Source organism: Globicephala melas, chromosome 16, assembly GCF_963455315.2.
Source record: "Globicephala melas chromosome 16, mGloMel1.2, whole genome shotgun sequence".
NCBI lineage: Eukaryota > Metazoa > Chordata > Mammalia > Artiodactyla > Delphinidae > Globicephala > Globicephala melas.
In genome coordinates this window covers 58,203,626-58,227,388 of record NC_083329.1, presented here as the reverse complement: position 1 = coordinate 58,227,388, position 23,763 = coordinate 58,203,626, and the positions used below count along the sequence as shown (strand labels likewise).

General features: G+C 35.5%; 1 protein-coding gene and 1 pseudogene across 4 annotated transcripts in view; one reads left to right on the top strand and one right to left on the bottom strand.

The window, feature by feature from the left end:
* The window catches only part of ADK (adenosine kinase), a 486,162-nt gene that overhangs the window by 171,934 nt on the left and 290,465 nt on the right, over window positions 1-23,763 (top strand). For all 4 annotated transcript variants that reach the window (XM_030862678.2, XM_030862682.3, XM_060286438.2 and 1 more), the window contains one exon: window positions 6,342-6,420. In XM_030862678.2, coding sequence (XP_030718538.1) covers window positions 6,342-6,420 — 79 coding nt within the window. The remainder of the gene's footprint in view (window positions 1-6,341; window positions 6,421-23,763) is intronic.
* Window positions 20,515-20,969, bottom strand: LOC115856400 (proteolipid protein 2 pseudogene; annotated as a pseudogene).

Genomic DNA, 23,763 nt, shown 5'->3' with positions numbered 1-23,763 from the left:
TTTATTTATTTATTTTAAAGCTTAGGGAAAGTCAAGAGACTTCTTTGCAACAGGATGGAAATTTTATTTTATTTATTTATTTAAAATAAATAAATTATTTTTGGTTCCGTTGGGTCTTCATTGCACACGGGCTTTCTCTAGTTGTGTCAAGTGGGGGCTACTTTTCCTTGTGGTGTGCAGGCTTCTCATTGCGCTGGTTTCTCTTGTTGCAGAGCACAGGCTCTATGTGCACGAGCTTCAGTAGTTGTGGCACACGGGCTCAGTAGTTGTGGCGCATGGGCTTACTTGCTCTGCGGCATGTGGGCTCTTCCCAGACCAGGGATCGAACCCGTGTCCCCTGCATTGGCAGGCGGATTCTTAACCACTGCGCCACCAGAGGAGTCCCGTGACTTTATGACTTTAAACAGTTTACTTAAAGCCTCTTTTTAAAAAGTTGGTCATTAACACGAGATACTTGTGGACTCTTTTCAAATGAAGGAATGAGAATAAGAAAACTTTTCATCTCTCCATTCTTCCATCTTCAAAATGTCAGTGTTATAGATGATGTTTTTACAATCTGTTTTATAAGTATAATTAAATGTTACATATTTTATCTCTGCATAGATTCAAAAGTTGAAAACCAAACAAAACATCATTACTGAATAACTAGGTAGATATTTTTCTCTGTAGAACAAAGTAGTGTGATTGAATCAACTCTTAGAAGAGAAAATACAATCCTTTGTTATTAAAATTTGGACTATGTAAGGGAGAATTTTACATGAAAAAAATATAATAGACCTTCATTTAAATTTCTTTCAAAATACTTACACTTTTCCAAAGTCATACACAGTTGTCACTTTTTCCTTTTTTTTTTAAACCCCATGCAATTTTTTTTCTTCCTCCCTTTCTCCTTTCCTTTCTTTCTCTTTCCTGGCCGTGCTGCAGGGCTTGTGGGATCTTAGTTTCTTAGTTCCCCGACCAGAGATTGAACCCGGGCCCTCAGCAGTGAAAGCACCAAGTCATAACCCTTGGACCATCAGGGAATTCCCCCTTATGTTTCTTTCTGATTTATACACCAGCATAGAATATAGTAGTTCTTTGTCTTTTAGCTTCCTGTATTAAGTCTGATGTTATTCTGATTCTTATTCCTTTTTATGTAGTGTGTTATTTTTCACCCCAGAAGCTTTTAAGGGTTTCTCTTAATATGAGAGTTCTGAAATTTAACAAGGTATGTCCAAGTGTGGATTCCAGTCCCTACTTCCAAGTATAATTGCTTGGTGTTTAGAGATATCTGAATATTATATATATATATATATTTTTTTTCTCTTTTGACGACTTCTTTTTTTCCTAGTGTTTCTTTCTTACCCTTTATTATCTCTGTTCTCCTTTTCTGTCATTCATGTTAAACGGATCTTGGACCATCTAATTCATTCTCTGTTCCTTTTAAGTTTTCTTTCATACTTTTCATCTCTTACATTTTTGATACAATTTCTGGGTATTTTTCTTAATTTGAGTTTCGTTCTCTTCATCTTTTTAAAATCTGTGTCCATTTTAATTGCTTAGGTCATTGATTCAACTATTAATTTAAAAAATTCAATGGTGGTAAAGTTAATTTATAGCAACTCTGTTATTCTGTAATTGTTCTTTTGTCATATAACTAGACAGGTAGGTTTCCCCGAATTGTCTCTGAGAAAAAACTAGGCAGAAAGTGAAAAACAGTGTGAGAGTTCCTCAAAAAGTTAGACTTAGGGTTACCATTTGACCCAGTAGTTCTACTCCTACGTATATACCCAACAGAAATGAAAATGTTATATCTACACAAAACCTTGTACATGAATGTTCATAGCAGCATTATTCCCAATAGCCAAAAGATGAAAGCAACCCAAGTGTCCATTGTTGGATGAAGGGATAAACAAAATATGGTATATCTATAATGGAGTGTTATTCAGCAATAAAGAGGAATAAAGTATTTATATATGCTGTAGCATATATGAATCATGATAACATTATGCTAAGTGAAAGAATCCAGTCAACAATGCCATACACATATATATTATTCCATTTATGTAAAATGTCCAGAATAAGTAGAAATACAGAATATAGAAAGTAAATTAGTGTTTGTTTAGGTTGGGGGAAGATGATATAAGATTGGGTTTTGATAGCTAAAGGGTATGGAATTTCTTTTTGAGTTAACGAAAATATTCTAAAATTGATAGTGATGATGGTTACAGAAGTATAAGTATATGTTAAATGATCAGATTGTAGGCTTCATATGGTTGAATTGTATGATATGTGAATTATATCTCAATAAAGCTGTTATCAAAAAAAAAAGAAAAAGGCAGGCGAGGAATCTACACAGTTGTTAGATAAAAGAGGACTTTTTCATGACAGATTAGAGCATTTAAACAGATCTGACTCTTGTGGGTAAGGTAGGAGTGGTTGGGCAGCTACCCTCGTGTACCAAATATAGTATATAAAGAAATTGCTCTTGCTGTTATGTCTCCTGTCACTGCTTTGTCAATTCTGTTACATTAGCTTTCTGTTAAATTAGAATTTGTTATTTCTCAAATTCGTTGTCTGTGCGTGGCATCTTTCCTTGATTTGTGGTGCTGTTATACTTTTGTTCATTTTCATATATAAAAAACATACTTTTTGACATTCAGTCAGATTTGGAAGGGGAAACAAGCATATGCTTCCTCTTCCATCTTGAAATGTGAGGTTCTATAATTTTTATACCCCTTGAACTAATTTTAGATATAATATTAATAAGCAAAATTTTGGTTTCTGTAGAAAACTCTTAGTTGACTGGAATGAGGAGAAATACACTGATTTCTATGTGTTTGTAATTAACAAGTAATTCTGAGACTGCAGTTCTGAATTTGACTAACCAGTGAGTTGTATGTGACCTTTGTTGGACAGTCTGCTCAAATACTTTATGCCTCACTTTCCTTGTTTGTTAAATAAAGGCATTCTGTTTATCCCTTTTAGTTTTAAAATTGATCATGTTTACAGTTGACCCTTGAACAACATAGGTTGAACTGTGTTGGATCCACTTAATAAGTGGATTTTTTTTTCAATAAATATAGTTTACAGGTCTTTAAGTGTGGGGAAAAGTTTGTGTTTGGTTAGAGATCACAGTATGTGGAATCAAAAGAACTAGGGTTTGAGTCCTGACTTTATCTAAACTGCTTTAGCATCCTGCCCTTGGGTGAGTCATTTATCAATTGCTTTATTTTTGAGGCAGAGATAACTGTTCCCGAGTTTTTCCACAGAGGGATGGGGGATTGGTGTGTTGACACCCTTCTTCCCCTTCTATCCTGCCTGAACAACTCGCAGTGGAAGACCTTCACATAACTTTTACAGTCTGCCTTCAGTGTCCATGGTTTTACATCCATGGATTCAACTAACTGTGGATTGTGTTGTACTGAAGTATGCAGGTATTTATTGAAAAAAAAATTGAAAAATATAGGAGCTAATAGTACCCACCTCATAAAGTTGTGAGCATTTTAAAAAATGATGATTTGGATAAAATGTTTAAAACAATAACTTTTGGCACACATAATAAATATTATGTAAATGTTAGCTGTGGAACCTCACCCTAAAACGTCAGAGGGTTCTGAAATCCTGTAAGTTTTAGAAAAACTGAATAATAGTCAAACAGATTTCTTTGTTTCAGATATCTCAATGCCTTTAATATGCTGATATGCACTATGAAAATTCAAGATGGAAATAGAGTACACACATTTCCTACGCTTATTTGGTCACATAATCCTTTTTCTCTAGACCGTCTTGCAAAGCTAGTGTTCTTTTTATTTATTTTTTATTTTTTGTGGTACGCGGGCCTCTCACTGTTGTGGCCTCTCCCGCTGCGGAGCACAGGCTCCGGATGCGCAGGCTCAGCGGCCATGGCTCACGGGCCCAGCCGCTTCGCGGCATGTGGGATCTTCCCGGACCTGGGCACGAACCTGCGTCCCCTGCATCGGCAGGAGGACTCTCAGCCACTGCGCCGCCAGGGAAGCCCGCTAGTGTTCTTTTTAAACCGTAATAGTCTAGAACTATATTGGTCCAGTAAGGTAGTGGCTAGCCTTGAGGTTATAGATACTCAAATTTAAGTTAATAAAGTTAAATAAAATATAAAATTTTATTTAAAATAAAACTCATCAGTCACACTAGCCACCTTTCAAGCGTTCAATGGCCACGTGTGGCTAGTGGCTGTCAAACTGGACGCACAGATACAGAACATTCCCACTGGAGTCAGAAAGTTCTGTTGGATGGTGCTGGTAGAATTTGATAACAAAAACTAAGTAAACAATAGAGTATATAGTTGGTTTACTGTAATTTTAGTAGCTATAATAAATTTAGGCCCATCTAGTTCTTCCCGAAATATTATAGTTATTTGATTCTTAGTCATTGGAAGAAATTAATGATGATGGAATGCAGAAGACTATAACTTAAGGAAAGTTCTTGAGAAAGTGAGAAAGGATGGTGTTGCTGTAGCAACAACAAACTGGGTGGCCTACATCAGAAATTTATTCTCTCAGTATTCTTGGGAGGCAGAAGTCTGAAATCAAGGTGATAGCATGGTTGCACTCCTTGTGACCAGCCTAGGGGAGAATCCTTCCTTGCCTCTTCCAGCTTTTGGTGGGTGTTGGCATTCCTTGGCTTCCTTGGCATATGGCCATATCACTCCAATCTCTGTCTCCATCTTCACCTGGTCTTCTCCTCTCTGTCTTCTCTTTTGTCCGTTGTAAGAAGACCTGGCATTGGATTTAGGGTTCACCTGGGTAATTCAGGAGGGAGGATCTACCTGAAGATCCTGAACTTAATTATGTCTGCAAAGACCCTTTTTTCAAATAAGATTACATTCACAGGTTCTGGGGGGACATATCTTTTTGGAGAAATTGGCTTTTGAAAGTGGAATGGCCTCAAACGAACATGGCAGTTGATCACTGTATGTTTACTTTGTCTATTCATTCTTCCTCTCTCCTCCAATCTCTCATATCACTCTTAGTTGTTACATAGTTCAGAAAGTAATTAGAAGAGAACATTTCCTAAACTACCGCAACTAGCCACCTATCTGCATCTGGGACTGTGTACTTTGTTTTCTCTCCTGTTAGTATTAGGTGAATATTGTTAGTGGTATACAAATACTGCTGTTAACATTTTGGCAGGTTTGCTAATTGTGTTTATTGGCATCTCAGGGTTTTATAGATGGGATCTGAAGGCAATTGGAAGTACGGAAGTGCGTATAATAACTGTGTTTTTCCTACTCCTGATGTAACCATTTCTGTATTTATCTCTTTTTATATTTTGAAGTTCTGTGAAATGTTTAATTTGAGTAAAAAGATCTACTTCCATACTTAAAAATTTAAAGTTTTGAAAATACTTTCCAAGACTGGCATCTTTTTTGAATACTCTATTCACATCCCAATCTCTCTCTTCTTTGACTGATCTTCTGTAGCACTTGCTGTCTACGTTGCATACATTTTGTTGGTTGATAACTTGGTATTTAAAATTTTTCTTTTTCATGTGTATTCATCCTTTTGTTCCCTCCAAGGTCGTAAATCCTTTGAAATTAAAGTCTATACATATGCCCTTTGGTTATCTCCGACAGCATCTAACATGTTAGAGACATGTAGTAGGGAATATTGACTTATGATCTGGATTATTAAAATGCTGTGTAGTTTGAGACTTATTAGAATCAGTATCCATAGCCCGTTGTCTGGGTACGTGTAATTTAGGGGTTTATATGGATCATCTTGTATGAAAAGTTTTATGTATAGTTAGTATATGTATTTTCCTGAAGAGAAGTTCTCTAGCTTTTATCAGATGCCAAAGTAATGAAGTATCAAAGGTTCAGTTCATCTCTCTCTGTTCCTATATTTGGCAGATACAGAAATTGTGTCACTAAGCAACTTTCCTAGAATCATACAACCCAATGTAATTTCCCAATTCTTTAAGTTATAAAGTAATAGCCTTTATGATATCTAAAACTTTTAGAACTTATTAGAATATACATTTGTAAGGATTTTAGAGTTCAGTACTTAATATAGGAAGATATGCATTGCTTATAAATAATAATTTATAAAGTTATTTTTATCTTCTGTTTAGTTTAATGGCTAATTATGGTCAGCCTATATATTTTAAATTCTTATAGTTGTACACTTGTGGAAAAAATTTCTTAAGTATGGAAATTTAGCAAAGTTGTTTTTTATACAACATTTTAATTCATTTATTCAACATAATTATGTAGTTCAAAAAGTTTCACTAAATGTGATTTAACGAACTTCTAATCAGAAAAACTTGCATTGTGACAACTGACAAATGCTAACTTACTTTTTTCTACTGTGATTTCCTTTTAGGTTTGATGAACTTGTAAAAAAATTCAAAGTTGAATATCATGCTGGTGGCTCTACCCAGAATTCAATTAAAGTGGCCCAGGTTGGTTAATTATTTTAAAGATGATAAAGAAATGGATTCAGAATGATTCTAGACTTTTGGTCATTGTGCATAATAATTCCAATCTATATTTGTTGCTATAGAATATTTCTGTTGGTTTTGAATGTTTATTATTCATTTCTTCTTAATTTCCTGTGGAATCCTTTGATTATTATTTTATATTTCATGTTATTGATTTGTAGAAATTCTGCATATTTTATAGATAGTATTCTTTTTTATTCTATAAATTCGAAATATTCCTTATTTGTCATTTGTACTTTAACTCTGCTTATCATGTCTTTTACTTTTCCAAAGTTCTTAGTTTTTTTAAATATAGTTAAACTTTATGGCTTCTGCATTTCATATAATACTTAGAATGGAATTCTTACAACAAGATACTATAAGTTTTCTTGTTGTATATATAAATACATATATACCTATATATCTACATAGTTGTATGTATGTATGTATAAATTTATGTATCTGTGTCTATATCTATATACGTCTTCCAGAGGGTAATTGGATAAACTCATTTTGACGTATACTCTACAAGTTACCAGCGTGACCTAATTTTAAGTGGGAGCGTTAGTGTTCTATTTAAAGTTCCAATTATGAAGGACATGAAAAAGCTTTACAAACTTCTGGTTCTTGCCTCTACGATTTGTAAACTAGCTCAAAATCCCACTAACTGCAGTCAAAGGTCAACTCTGATGGACTCAGGTCATTTTGATTTTTTTATTGATTAATGCTTTCCCTTTGAATTGTAATTATGGGCCAGAGAAGTGGAAAATTGACAAACAAAGGTTGAACAATTTCTGGTTTTTTAAACTAACTTTTATTAGATTTAGACTTACACTGTATAATTATCCTGCATACTTCCAAAGCTCAAATTTAATCATAGTATTAAAATATTGTAGGTTGTAAAATATTGTGTGTAGTGGCCTGAGGAGATGAGGTCTTTGTATTTGTCAGCTGATTTTGTTTGTTTGTTTGTTTAACATTCCGGTGGTCACTTTGTGAGCTCAGGTTAATGGAAAGAAGACAGTTTACTTCTGTATTAGTTTTCTCAGGCTGCCGTAACAAAATACCACTGACTGGTTAGCTTCAACAACAGAAATTTATTTTATTACAGTTTTGGAGGCTGATGCCATCTAAGAAGAAGGTGCTGTCAGGTTTGGTTTCTCGCGAGGCCTCCTTCCTGGCTTGTAGATGGCTGCCTTCTCACTATGTCTTCATGTGGAGGTGGGGTAGTAGGGGGAGCGTTCGGTTCTCCAGGAACCAAATCAACTGTATCTTAGTCTTGGATTTTCCAGCCTCCAAAAAAATTTTTTTTGTTGTTCAAGCCATGCAGTCTATAATATTTTGTTATGGCAGCCTGGGCGGACTAAGACAAGTTATATACCCAAAAGAATTGAAAGCAGGGTGTGGAAGACATACATGTAAACCCATGTTCATAGCAGCATTATATTCACAATAGCTAAAATGTGGAAGCAACCCAAATGTCCTTCAGTGAATGAATGGATAAACAAAATGTGATATATGCACACAATGGTATATTTTTCAACCTTAAAAAATAAGGAAATTCTACCACATACTACAATATGGGTGAATCTTGAGCATATATACTAAGTGAAATAACCCAGTCACAGAAGGACTAATGATGATGATTCCAGTTATATGAGGTACCTAGGTTAGTCAAATTCATAGAGATGGGAAGTAGAATGGTGGTTGCCAGGAGTTGTGGGAGGGGGAAATGAAGAGTTACTGCTTAATGGGAATAGCGTTTCAGTTTTACAAGATGAAAAGAGTTGTAGAGATAAATAGTGGTGATCGTTGTACAACAATGCAAATGTACTGTATGCTTTAAAATGATTAAAAAGGTAAATTTTGTATATACCTGTTTTACTACATTTAAAAAATAAATCGAAAATAGATTCTAGGAATGCTTCAAAGGGGAGTGATATCAACTTGATTCAAGTTACAAATTTCATTTGTTTATTCAATAATCAGTGAGGCGACATAACAAGTCAAAAGCATGGGCTTGCTCTTGGGGCCATGGGAGTCCATTAGAACTGGGTTTGAGTTCAAGCTTTGTCACTTTATTGGCTACGAAAGCATGAGCAACTTTTATGGGCCTTTCACCTGTAAATGGAGGTTAATGCTTATTGCAGGTGGAAGTTGTAAGGATTTATGAGATAATGAATGTTTTAAAAAATTATGCTTCTTTTTGTTTTAATTAATTAATTTATTTATTAATTTTTTTTGACGGTGTTGGTCTTTGTTGCTGCGCACAGGCTTTCTCCAGTGGCAGTGCACGGGCTTTCTCTAGTTGCGGTGAGCGGGGGCTACTCTTCATTGCAGTGTGCAGGCTTCTCATTGCAGTGGCTTCTCTTGTTGCAGAGCACGGGGTCTAGGCATACGGGCTTCAGTAGTTGTGGCATGTGGGCTCAGCAATTGTGGCTTGCGGGCTCTAGAGTGCCGGCTCAGCAGTTGTGGCGCACGGGCTTAGTTGCTCCTTGGCATGTGGGATCTTCCCCGACCAGGGCTCGAACTCGTGTCCCCTGCATTGGCAGGCAAACTCTTAACCACTGCACCACCAGGGAAGTCCCTATCCTACTTTTCAAAAGAAAGTTTGGAAAGTTTGGAAAGGGCTATTTTCCCCCCCATTTTTCTGAATTTTCTTCATCTTAACAGAATGTAAATTTACCCATTCATGGACAGAACAACCAGTTTTTTGGCTCTTATTCACATAAAAATACTTATTTCAATCTAGTCTTCAGTTGAACATCTTGTTTGGGTTTTTAGTTCCCCTACTATTTTGAGAGGGCTTTTCTTTTACATCTGATTGATGATTCAACTACATAATTGCCCAGTTATAATTTATGACTCGGGTAACCACAGAGTTTTGAAAAACATTCCTTTAGAAGTACTTTTCTTTAGAAGGAGAATTCTTCAGATTTTCCTTGGCAGTCATTAATAGGAAGAACTGATTCCTTTGTACATAAAGCAGATATTTGTTGGGCATCTGCTATGTGCTAGTCATTGTGCTAGGTAGTAGCTGGTAACATAAGCTATGTCATCTAAATTTTAAGTAAAATGTGATAAAATATTTAGAGCCTTAAGTGAACAATCTTGATATAATCTTGCTTGAATCTATTGTGGTGAATGAACGAGGTTGAGCTTTACGCTGTTTAAGAAGTCTATCCAGGGACAGCCCATCCGGGAAGGTTCTGGTTTTTGTTTTCTGTTAATGCACTTGATTGGTTGATTTTGGGGTTTTGTCTTCTTTTCTTATTCATTTATGTTCTCCTTCACCTCTGAGAACAACTGGATTACAGTCTTCCATTTTCTCTATCACTCTAGGTTACTGAAAAAGCAAATACTGCACAACAAATACCAGTTCAGTGTGGCTACACTAACTGAATGCTAGGTGCTGTGAACTGTAGATCTAAAATTAGGGCCAAGAATAAGAGTAAGAATTCAGTCATCATCAAAGTATTCATAAACCATTTTTTTTACGATTTTTAAAATTTTTTGATGTGGACCATTTTTAAAGTTGTTACTGAATTTGTTACAATATTGCTTCTGTTTTATGTTTTGGTTTATTGGGTGCAAGGCATGTGGGATCCTAGCTCCCAGACCATGGATTGAACCTGCACCCCCTGCATTGGAAGGCAAACTCTTAACTGTTGGACCGCCAGGGAAGTCCCCATAAACCATTTAATTCTATATGTTTTTCGTTAGCATATGCCACCTGTAATACGTGTTTTTTGTTACAGGTATTTTGAAAATAGTTCAGTTCTTCTGTAAAGACAAGAATAATAACAAGGTAGATGAAATTCATAGATAGTAACCTGGTAGGTTTTAAGACTGAGGCAAAACTCATAGGATATTTTAAGTATAGATAGTAAATAAACAAGTAGCTTGGGAAACAGGCAAAGTTGATACAATTTGTTAAATATAAATAGCAAGTAAGTTTGTTACCTGTAAGACTGCTAAAGACAGAATAAAGAAAACCTGTGTTGTAACAAACAAGAGTATTACTGATACACAGAAAGAGATGGAAAGACCATATTATGATCATATACCACTAGGCTCACTTCTCCAAAGATCACTCATTAGTGAAACTTACTATGTTATCATTCTAACCCCCACATTCATATAACCCAGGAAAAGCAAATAAAGCCATGACTGTTCAGGCTCTTTTCCAAAGTGTTCCTGATTTTTAGTATCTCCCAGGGACTCCTGTCTGTAGGCCCCCTTGCTCAAACTGTGGCCCTGTTCTCATAATGATACCATCATCATCAGGGAAGGCAGATGAGGTGAAAAGCAGATGATGCTTGAACATTCAGGCAGTGTGGTCCTTATACTTGTTTGCACCCTGTGTGTTAACTTACTCCAACTCTCTCCCTTGCTTCTTGTGTGTTTTAAATGGATACATCTGTGTTAAGCATCTTAATTTGGTTGGTAGGCCCTTTCCGTTCTGTGTCCTCTGGGATAGTTTGCTTACTTGGAGTCTACCAGGGCTTTAAGATAATTTCCCCATATCACACCAGGTTTAGATCGATTTTTCCTTGTTCGGTAGTTTAACAACAATAACTCTTATGGTAGCTATGGAAAAATATGCTGAAACATTGAAAGAGAATGTTACTTGGCAAAAATCATCACCTCTATAAAAGAAGAACTGGAAGTCATATGAAGAGTAAAGGTTAACATTGACAATGTAGAGCTCATTCTGTCAGATCTTACCAATAATCATACTTTGATATATCAAGTGATGTGACAAATCATGTCAACAAGAAAATGTTCCCATTAGCTCTTAGATAATTTAATTTGTTAAAACATGTTTTTGAAGATTTTAATGAAACCACAAGCAACATAAAGCAGTATTGTTGATATCATGTCCAAATATAATTTCTAGACTTTTCTCATCTACATATTTGACAGACAGTGCAAATTTAAATTTTGACAAATTCTATTCAGTATAAACTTATTAATGAAAATATTTTATCTTCTAAATATCCTGTACACCTTGTATACAACACTGCTAAAAAAAAGGGATGTGATATGCTTACCTATGATATTGATGCTTTCATAGTGAACATTTTTGGTCACTTTTCAGTTTTTTAAAAAAGTACAGATGCACTTAATGTGATTTTTGACTTAAAAAAAATGGAAGGAGATAGCCTCCTTGGACATGTGCCTAAAAGATGGCTATAATTGTTGCTGGACCTAGAAAATATGTCCTGCAGTATAATATTTTTAGAATGTGAGACAAGAAGAATGTCGTTATCTAATGTGGCAATACATTGAAGATGAGAATGCAGAGAAAGATTACAGTAAAACAAAAATTTATATGCCATTTCTCCAAAAGTGTTTGATGATATTTGAAGAGGCCATAAGGAGGCTAGGAAAAACTCATACAACAAACAAATGATTCATTTTTGTGTAATATGACTGCTTTATATCTCAAGAGGGGGGAAAGTTTACTATAGAAGGGCAGCCAACTTAAATAGGGCTTTCTCAATGTCTTTACTAAAACTGTAAGTTACTTGGACTCCAACTTTGATAACAGAAATTGCAATCACCATTGTGGTTTGGAGTATTTTGAAATAATGTTCATTTTAGGCATGGATAGTATATGTAATGAATCTGTAAATGCAAAGGACATGATTGAATAAGCAGTTGGAATACCAGAACAAGAATTTAGATAGATTCAAGGTAGATGAATATTTTGTAGAGCTAGAAACTAATTCTTGTATATCTAAATGGCTGCTATTGCTAGTAAATAAAATCCTAAGTATTCCATGCTCAAATGCTTTTGTTGAAAGAATGTTTAGCTTGATGTCATCATGTTGGACTGACACCAAGAATGTGGAGATAACAGCAGAACCATAAGTCAAAGTGAAATTTACTTTTAACTATATTCAGTTTTACCACACATTAAAGAAGGTATCCTATGGTTTTAATCAGTTCAAAGAAGTATTATTGGAAAGGAAACACACAGAGTTAAAATATTCTTTTATTTCATGGGACAAAAAGGAACACGTCATTGTTATTTTTTTCTAAATTTTGGTAACATCTGTTTAATCCAACTGTACTTACTCTTCTTTTTAAAAATCTTATATTTATGTACGTTAAGAACATACAATATGGCCTGTAGAAATTTAAATACGTAAAAAGAGTTTTAAAAAGTTAAAATAAGTTGCTATATTTATTTAAACAAAAGAAATGATTGTTATGTTTTCCCATACATACACTGTTTAGTTAGTCCTTCTTTTAATTATTACTAATTGCCACTTGTTAATTATTCATATTGTTTCATTTAAATAATAGCACTTATGTAACAGAAAAGGAAATAATACAGAATAGTATATAATTTCAGTTAAGTACTGAAATAATAACCATGGACTGGGTGGCTTAAACAAGAGAAACTAATTTTCTCACAGATCAAGGAAGCTTAGAAGTCTAAGATCAAGGTGTTGGCTACTATGGTTTCTTCAAGGTCCCTTCTTCTCTTGCTGCTTCTTCAAATATTTGTTCTTCTGTGCATACACTTCGTGTCTCTGTGTATATTCCTATTAATTCTTATAAAGACACCAGTTAGATTGGATTAGGGCCTAACATAAATGCCTCATTTTAACTTAATGACTCCTTTAAAGCCCCAATCTCCAAATATAGTTGCATTCTGAAATCTTGGAGGTTAGGGCTTCAACATATGAGTTTTGGGAGGACACAGTTAGTCCATGACAAGTACTCATTTGTTTATATTTTTAAATTTTTGGTAGTATACCATTTTGATTCCCATCTTATTTACTTTTTTGTATGTGTTTTAGTTATTTTCTTGGTTAATTTGGGGATTACAATTAACATTCTAAATTTATAACAACCTAGTTTGAATAGTACCAACTGAGTTTCAGTGGCATAAACACTGTGCCCCTTTATATCTCCATCCTCCACCTTTATATTGTTGTTGTTCCTGATTACATCTTTATACATTGTGTGCTCGTTAACACAGATTTATAATTATTGTATAATTCATTTTACCTTTTAAATCCTCTAGGAATAAAAGAGGAGTTGCAGACCAAAAGTGTGGTAATACTGGCTTTTTTTTTTTTTGCCTTAGAATTCTTCATTAATTTTCTTCTTCAGGCACTACTTGGCCATTTTAAAGGCACATCAAGTTTCTTTTTAATGTCTTTATTGGAGTATAATTGCTTTACAATGGTGTGTTAGTTTCTGCTTTATAACAAAGTGAATCAGCTATACATACACATATGTCCCCATATCTCTTCCCTCTTGTGTCTCCCTCCCTCCCACCCTCCCTATCCCACCCCTCTAAGTGGTCACAAAGCACCGAGCTGATCTCCCTGTGCTATGCAGCTGCTTCCCACTAGCTAGCTATTTTACGTTTGGTAGTGTATATATGTCCATGCCACTCTCTCACTTTGTCACAGCCTACCCTTCCCCCTCCCCATATCCTCAAGTCCATTCTCCAGTAGGTCTGTGTCTTTATTCCCATTTTGCCCCTAGGTTCTTCATGACCTTTTTTATTTTTAGATTCCATATATATGTGTTAGCATACAGTATTTGTTTTTCTCTTTCTGACTTACTTCACTCTGTTCAGCCACTATGGAGAACAGTGTGAAGGTTCCTTAAAAAACTAAAAATAGAACTACCATACAACCCAGCAATCCCACTACTGGGCGTATACCCTGAGAAAACCATAATTCGTAAAGAGTCATGTACCAAAATGTTCATTGCAGCTCTGTTTACAATAGCCAGGACATGGAAGCAACCTAAGTGTCCATCAACAGATGAATGGGTAAAGAAGATGTGGCACATATATACAATACTGCTTTCTTCTGACTCGTATTTTTCAGAAGCCTCATGACCAGCTACCTGTGGTATTCCTATATTGTTTTAAGTTATATAAGTTCACTATTAAGTTTCCTTCAAATTGATTTACTGATCTTTCTAATGTTCTCTACCTGTTAAAAATTAGTCATTTTTGCATATGTTCTGGGCAGCTAATCAAATATTTTAAGTGCCTTCTCAGTCTTTGTTACCTGAAGTATAAGTAGATCATCGTTGGAATCAATTATTTCTTCTTCCTCTCCTCCCCCAAAGTGTTGAGGCTATATGGATTTTTATGATTTGCTATTCAATAATAAAAAGTAAACATTTTCTTATTACTTTAGTAACTGCCATTTTTTTCTAAATAAAGTATATTTTTCTCATTTAAAGCAAAGATCTTAGGGATAAAATAGTATTCATTCTTTGCTGTAATTGAAATCATTTATTAAAAACTACTAAATGTGTATATGTTCCTTGCCAAATAGCCCTCTCTCCTCCATTTTTCTTCAGGAAGTAAAATATGTTCCTAATTACAAATTTTCTTCCTTAATCATTTATATAAATCCATCAGTAATAGATTTGATTCTTTTCTTCACATAAGTATTAAACGTTTCTCTTGGTCACTTGAATTCTTATATCCTTACTTCTAATTCCTCACTGGTTCTCTCATTATTGACTTTTCAATCTTTCTTTTTGTCACCCTTCTCACAGTTAGATAAGCCTCTATGTTTAACTTCTAGTGAAATTTTAAGCAAGCTTTTGTTTTGTTTTTAATGGAATTTTGAGAAAACTGTCTTGTGCCAGTATTTTTATGTTTTATACAGGATAGCTGCTGGGGTGTATGGAGGGGGGAGAGGTGCTTTAATTGTTTTTTTCCTACAAACATCAAGTAATGAATCAGTTTTCAGAATTGTGTTTTAAAGTTTTCCCAAACTCTTTGTATATTGAATACCTAAAAACATTTTTTATAAAGTTTATACAATTATGTTTGAATGAATAGAAACATGTTCAACGCAGAATTGTAAAGTTGATATTTTAAGAACCATGTAGCATTTCCAATTAAGTCATAGTATTTAGAAATTAAAATTGAGAGCCTCATATTTTCTTTTGTAGACCTTTTTTTTAAAAAAAAATAGTTAATCTATGTGGCTTTCCTGTATGAATAAATATTATTCTGATTATCTCTTTTTATGACCTGTTTCACCTGAAAAAACTATATAGAGATTAAAAGGCATTTTAGTAGATATATCTCGGAATCTGGGAACAGTGCAGACTGCTTAGATCTAAAGAGAAGAAACGACATTGGAGTGATCAAAGAGAATTCTCCCTTCTAATGCCTTACACCTGGAGCAGTTGCAGAACTGTCAATAGCACAACTACATTTATAAATATCAGAGCAGGATGTGGCAGACGGTGGGTGATACAACACAGAGTCTTGTCAAACCTTTATGTCACTAAAAAGGAGGTTCCTTTTAGTGCCAATTTTAAGATTAATGAATAATTTTAAATAACTTAGGTCTTACAAAGTAAAATTGACTATTAAAATTGTGAATTTCTCCTTGCAATTGAAAAATTTAAGTATGAATTAACACCTCCCTTCTTTGGTAATCTTTTTCTTTGTTGAATAAGACTGTGAGAGATTTTAGTAGCTAAACTAAGGTGAAGAAAGTAGTGTTTTGTTTTCCTGAAGGATATTTTTAATGTGTTTGTGACATCCTTCTATGTTAAATCAGATTCAATGTAAAGCAAAACCTATATTTTCTCTCTTCCTTTCTATCTCCCCCTCCTCTTTTCTCTTTCCGTCATCTTTTCTTTCTGCTTTCTGTCCTTTAAGCCTTATTTTATGTCTTGTGTTAAGGGATTCTTTTGCCACTGTTAGTAAAACATGCTTTTAGTTTTGTCTCAGTAGTTAAGGTGTGCTCTGAGGTTGTTTAGTATAAATCTACACCTACACATCATAAACTATCCACTTTATGAAAGAAAGCATACCTTTTACACTTATGAACCTTAATGTGGTACATTGTCTTGCAGTATGACATTAAACATGGGTACAGTTTGAGATTGTATCTCTCCTGCCTAAGAGCAAAGCAACAAGTGCTTCAGTAAGGAAAACCACAAGTTGCAGGATCTCCTTTCATTCAGGGGATAAAATTCTTGCCTTGATTCCATTCCTTTTCATTCTATTTTGTAATTAGGTTTCAGGAACTTTTAAAAATAAATGTCTTGTTAATTAATATATTTATTTGAACTGAAAAATAAAGTCACATCTTTTCTGGGAGAGAAAAATGTCTCATTTGTTTGGTTGGTTGGGCAATGAATATGGTGTTTGCCATTTAAATTAAATAGTGGTACTGTCAACTGCCATGTTTTTAAAGACAAGCTTTTCTAGAGTATTTCTGTTTTCTTTGGTACTTTTGGCAACAAGATACTTGAGAAAGTAAAAAACAAAATAGTATAAATTTTAGCTTAGCACAGCGTAGTGGCTTAGGGAATGTGCTGTGCAATAAGCAAAGCTGGGCAAGTACAAACTTGGGCAAGTCACCTAACCTTTTTTTTTAATATAATATGTTTTATTTATTTATTATTTATATTTTATTTGTTTTATTTATTTGTTTTTTAAAATTTATTTTTGGCTACGTTGGGTCTACGTTGCTAAGCTCAGGCTTTCTCTAGTTGCGACGAGCCAGGGCTACTCTTCGTTGTGGTGTGCTTCTCATTGCAGTGGCTTCTCCTGTTGCAGAGCACAGGCTCTAGGCACGTGGGCTTCAGTAGTTGCAGCATGCGGGCTCAGTAGTTGCGGCACGTGGGCCCTAGAGCGTGCGGGCTTCGGTAGTTGTGGTGCATGTGCTCAGTAGTTGCGGCACACAGCCTCAGCAGTTGTGGCGCACAGGTTAGTTGCTCTGCGACATGTGGGATCTTCCCGGACCAGGGGTCAAACCCCTGTCCCCTGAATTGGCAGACGGATTCTTAACCACTGCACTACCAGGGCAGTCCCAAATCACCTAACCTTTTCACGTTTCAGTTTCCTCTTCTGTAAAATGGGAATAATGATAGTACTTTTATAGGCTAATATTCTTAAAAGGGAAAATGGGACTCTCAAATATGCAATGAACACGTCAACAATTTTATTTAACTCTAATTAGTGTACAGGTAAGATATTGCAATTTATTTAAAGGGGAATTCAAAGACTGGAGGTATGTGTGGTCCATGAAATCAATTTACAAATATTACAAAACTGACTTTGGTGGGGTGGTGGATTTCATTTGTGTCTCTACAGGGCAGATTTTATTTTCTGATTTTTTTTTATAGGCAGTAATTATTGCTATAAGTAATATACAATTTACAAACTCATGAAATAGCTCAAAGGTATATGCTTCATGATAGGGAAGAATAATTCTAATCCTTGTATATTCACAGATTTTATTAAGAATAGTTGTTGAGTTGGTAACATAATTGTTTTCCCTTTTTAGCCTATTGCTATAATTTATTATTTTAATATTTTTCCTTTTATTAGTTTTGTATTCATTAAAATATAAGCATCATGAGGGCAGGCACTTTGTTTTGTTCCCTGCTGTGTGTCCTCAACATCTCCAATAATCTCTGTGACTTGGAAGACTTTCAGTGAACATATTTTGAGTGATTGAAGTGATTAATAGATACAACCCTATATGAGAAAGTTGTATTTTTCTTTACTGCTCGATTCTCTGGTTTGTATTAATTTTATTTAGTTTTTTGACAGGGCAAAAGCATAATTTCTGTACAAGCATAGGTATTTATTTTAATCTAATTATTGAATTTTTTCTTTTAATGTCATGCGTTGGTATATTTTGACAGCGATATAAACAAAGTTTATAATGAAGAGTATTACCATTGGAGGCAAAGATCTGGATTCTAGACCTGGTTCTTCTCTGAGTGGCCGTCAACTCTTTGAGCAGTAGTTTCTTCACAAGTAAAAAGATGATAAAACACTATAACCTTGTAGTTTATTAAGAGAATTAAATGTGATAATACACATAAATTACCTAGGAAGGTTCATGGCACATAGTTAATGATCAAAAAAGCTTAGCTGTGCTGTTAAACTATTATTTTAGTTGGGTTTGATTTTTGGTGTGTTATTTCATGGAGTTGTAAAAGTTTATATTTATTCTGTAAAAGCAGTCATTTCAATAGTGTCCTAAAAATCTGTGCTTACATATACAGTTAGTTATATAACTGTCTCTGATTTGAAGGACTCACACGTGTAATGTAATACAGTGGTGATTTGTCACATAAATAATAGATATGATAAAGTAAAATGTGGGACCCTAATGAATACCCTTTTATAAGTTGGTATTCAAGATGTTTACATTCTTTTCAATACATGCTCTCATAAGATATTCACCATACTGAATAAAATAACATTGTGATTGTTACTTGGAACAATGAACAATTTAGCTAACTTCTGAAGCTTAAATCAAAGGTTTGAATTTTGCTTAACAATACATTTTGAGCTATATAAATAAGGAATTTTAAAGCATTTGATAATCATTTAAGGTTCCCCATTAAGCCCTGAATTTAGTTGATAATATCCAAGACAAAGCATATAGGAAAATAATGTTTTTTTTAAAAAATTTTAAGTTGAGTATTATTGCAAAATGTTCTTGATTCCACTGGAAGAAATTCAAATTATGTAAAAGAAAATGTTTCAGACAGTTTTTATTGTAGCAGGACTTTATGAATAGGCTCTTGAATATAGCAGCTTATTGATAAAAATTTTGAATTTGTAAATGAATCAGGCATCTGTCTTAAATCTTATGAAATTGCTCTTCATTCTTCATAGATATAGTCTGCATATTGTAGTTCACTATCAACTTCTGGAATCTATAATAATGAATTGTCAAGTTGAGAATCTGTGATATTACTTTCCAGGTTCTACTAATTTGCCTGCTAGTCATCTTTAACTGTAAGAAAGTGAGCCAAAAGCTGGCTTCCTAGGTACTATCCTGTTACTCTATCCTGTACATTGCTGCTTATAGGTGACCAAATACTGAGAACCCCCATTCCCCACTTCTTGTCTTTTGTTTTCCCCCTCAGAGGCATTGTTGCCATCCATTAAGAGCCAGTAACTTCCTATTTTCTAAGTTTATTTCTGCACCAGTCAATATTCTTATTCCATCTTTGGCATTTTCAGGAGCATGTATTCACATTGATTTATAAAGTTATTTAAGTATATACCTGTTTAATATTTGTATTATTAGGAAATGAAAGGCCTGATCTTCTGTTAATGAAATTTGAAATAAGTGCAAGGTAAATAGGATGAGGTATATTTTCTCTTTTTGAAATTAAACTATGTGTATGTTTGGCCCTAAAGATAGATATGTATGCATGTATACACAGAGTTTGTGAGGTAAAATGAAGAATTGACCTAAGGAACCTTATCTCATTCTACTGTCCTACCTGGATCCCTCCCATGTAAAGCGTTTAGAATCCAGTATGCAGTGATACAATGCTTGGCCTCATTTTCATAGACCTTACTTGGTAGTAATTGTGGTCCATCCCATCATGACAGCTATAATTTCCTTCTTTCACAAAGTCTCTACATGAAAATTAACGGCTATGCAGTGAGCTTTTCAAATAAGGGAGAAGAAGATTGGATGGATGGGTGGAAGTTAGCTGACCATTGAGAAGCTCTGTTCTTGGTAGGCGTAGCAGGTTGATTGCATGTGGTTGTCTAGTTAAATTGAAGAACTTTGCCGTTTACTGTTTGTGTATTTAGAAGTGATTTAACAACATGTAACAGAAAACTGAAAATTTTGAGGATTTAAAAATTTGAGATCTGGCAGAATAAGAAACTTAGAGAGGTTTGATTTTTTTCCCCCTAATAATCTGGTTATTATTTATTTATTCCTCCACAGAGCCCCCTTCCCCCCTCCCCCCCCCACACATGGACACTGAGGAGGTTGTTTGGAATGGGTTACAACCTGGGGCCTGGAGTCTTGAAATCTGAGGCACCCTCTTCCGTCATTTTGTCGCTTAGGTGTGGGTATTGTCCAGGCAGAACTGGTGTCTCCGTTTGGATGCTGCAGAAGGAAGGGGAACCTAGGCACACCCATAAAGGTGGCCATACCCAGAGGAGTTGATTGGCAGGCTGGAAGACAAATTTTCTCGATAAAGGCACTTTTACCTCAGTTGTGGGCTGGGAGGAATTATTTCGATGGCGGTGTTATTTGCAGGTTGCTGAGAGAAATGAAGGGAGTTCACCTACATTGGGCCATCTGCAGGGTCAGTAGGGGCTGCTGTATGTCTTTGCTGCCGCAAGGGGAAGGTAATGTAGGCATCATAGCCAAAGAGTAATGTAGGAATTAGGCCCAGTACCCCTGCAACGATTTTGGAGTGGTTTCCTCTCTCACCAAGCACAACAATGGAGGTGATCAGATAGAGGATGACCGCTACGAGGGTTCAGAAGAAATCACTCCAAGGCCAGTTGATGATCTGTATCTTGGTGTGCAGGTCACACATGTAGATGACAAGGAGAGCAGCAAAGACCATCTCTGTCACCGACAAGGAGGAGTATCCTGATGTCGAGGCACCGAAGCAGATCAGAATCACCAGGCACAATATAATATCAGCAAACAGGAGAATTCCCTGTCGGGGGCGTGAGAAGTTGGAGCAGGCGGCCCAGCAGCCGGGGCCGAGAGGCGCTCGGAATCCACCATGGCGTGGACCGGAGTCCTGAGAGGCGCAGAGGATCTGCTTGCTTGTGGGTTTGAGGACGGTGCACACCCAGACATCTTGCCCGCTGTCTGATCGGGAAGGGGGCCCTTGGGCGAAGGGAGAGGTTTGATTTTATGAAAGCAATACCAGTTATAGTCCTTTATGAAGATAGCATACAATTTATGCAAATATAATAATTAAATAATATGTTTCATTAGATAGATCAGATTACTTTCAGTTATGTTCAGAATAGTAATTATTCATATTTATGGACCACTAGGGATTTGTGCTTTATGTAACAGTTGTCACCTTCTCTCTCTTTTTTTTAAAATAAATTTATTTTTGGCTGCGTTGGGTCTTTGTTGCTTTGCACAGGCTTTCTCTAGTTGTGGCGCGCAGGTTTCTCATTGCAGTGGCTTTTCGTTTTGGAGCATGGGCTCTAGGCGCACGGGCTTCAGTAGTTGTGGCACACGGGCTGAGTACTTGTGGCTTGGGGGTTCTAGAGCGCAGCCTCAGTAGTTGTGGCACACGGGCTTAGTTGCTCCACAGCATGTGGGATCTTCCCTGATCAGGGCTCGAACCTGTGTCCTCTGCATTAGCAGGCGGATGCTTAACCACTGCGCCACCAGGGAATTCCCGTCACCTTCTCTTGTATTAAAAATTGAATGAAATGTTCATCAGGTAGACTAATACAACTCACATAGGAAAGTAATATTTGAACCATGTGATTTATCTAAAAATACTGGAGAACTAAAAAGTAATATCTCTGTGAAGCATTCATATAAATGTGTCATTTGTCTGAAATAGTGAAAGTCTAAGTATATAGAGCAGTACTTTAAATTATTTAGAGTAGGTCATTTTCCCTTCCCCAAACTTATAGATTTAATCCTACCCTGAGGAAAATTATACTAAATGTGAAAGATTGTAGTCAGTAATAACGTAGTCAGTGTTGCATTTTTTTTAAAGCAGGGACTATCAATTCTTAATCATCTCCTTTAGGCCCCTGTGGGATGAAGGTTAATTTTATAGCATCAGAGACTACAAGTAATGTACATTGCTGGGGACATGTACAAAGCTGACTTGATAGGGCTTGTACTTTTGGAGTGACTGTATAGTAGGTGGAAGTAGCAAGCTCAGCCTTTGGGCTCTTCTATGTGTAATCAAACCTTTCATGTAGGAAGTTGTGGCAGGTTGATACTTCCCCCTTATACCCCCTTATTTGTAGGGTTTCTTAACATTTTTTAAATCGTTTTAATTGTTAAACTTAGAACACATTTTAGAAAATTGAAATGTAAAGAAAGAAAAAATGACAGTAACCTCTTTTTTATTTTCCAGTTGTATGTGAGTCAGTGTGTGTTTACATAGTTCTACAATTAGAGAACTTGGGGAGAAAACAGTTTCCTTTGTTTTTTTTAAGTAAATTCAGTTTGTGTCATGTAGTTTTACAGAGCCACCAAACCACAGTCTTAGGGAAAATAATGTAAAAAGATTATTCCAAATGAAGGAAAATGGGCAAAGAACAGTATATTTCTTGAATGTGGTGCTTAGTTCTGGGAACCATATATTTAGAATACATGACAAACTTCTCGTTGTAGATGACGTTGGGCAGTTTTCCTATAGCTTCCTGTGCCTCCGTTTGCTCATTTGTACACTGTAAAATGCACACTGTACACTTGGGGTTGTGAGGGTGAAATGTAAAATAAAAAATGGAAGAGTATGTACTACTAGGTAAGGTGCTGGCACATGAAATCGTTATCATGGATGTTATTAAACTTCAGTATCATCATCATCATTAAAGATTATGTGATTTAATTTCTCAGTGTTTTCACAACATATTTATATGAATAGGTGGTACTCATTGATATATTGCACTGTTGAGAGCCATTTTCAAAATAGTCCTTTAGTTATACATTTATCAAATTGCTGCTCTGCTTACTGTGACTTCTCAGAAGTATAGTGTTACGGGTGGGATGTTACATAGAAATGTAGGGATTGAAGTAAGTGTTGTCATTTCATAAAAGTTAAATCTCCCAGTACTCTCTCTCATCCTTTTGGTTAATGATAAAAGTTTGTTGGGAATTCCCTGGTGGTCCAGTTGTTAGGACTCGGTGCTTTCACTGCTGAGGTCCTGGGTTCAATGCCTGGTTGCGGAACTAAGATCCCACAAAGCCGTGTGATGCAGCCAAAAAAAAAAAGTTTGTCTTCCACAGAACTAAATGCATCTTTTAATTTAATTTTCTAATGTTACTCTATTTGTATTTACCAAAATGCAATATGCATGTTTTGGTTTTTAAAGTATCTCTCTCAAGTTCTTTGACATTCTTTCATTTAAAAGGTAGAGCCTAATTTCCCTGTTGTTGAATATGCCCAGACTTAGTAACTTGCTTCTAACAAATAGAATGTGTTAGAGTTGTGTGTGGCATTGATGATGTGCATTGATGTGTGGCATTGATGATGGGCTGTTTCTGAGGCTAGGTATTGTTGCTTCCACATTGTTTTCTTTTGGATGCCCATAATAAGAAAGTCAACTGCTGTGTCATGAGGATGCTCAGTCATCCTACGGAGAGGCCCTCATGACAACGAACTAAAGTTTTTTACCACCAATGAGCACCAACATGCTAGCCATGTGCAGGAGCCAGCCCCAATCACCATAACCTAATGAGATACCCTGAGACACAACTCCTTTGCTAAAACACTCCCAAATTCCTGACCCATAAAAAAAGCTATATAAAGTTATGTTTCTTATTTTAACTCACTGTGTTTGGCAGCAACAAATAACTAAGAGGCACAAAGTCC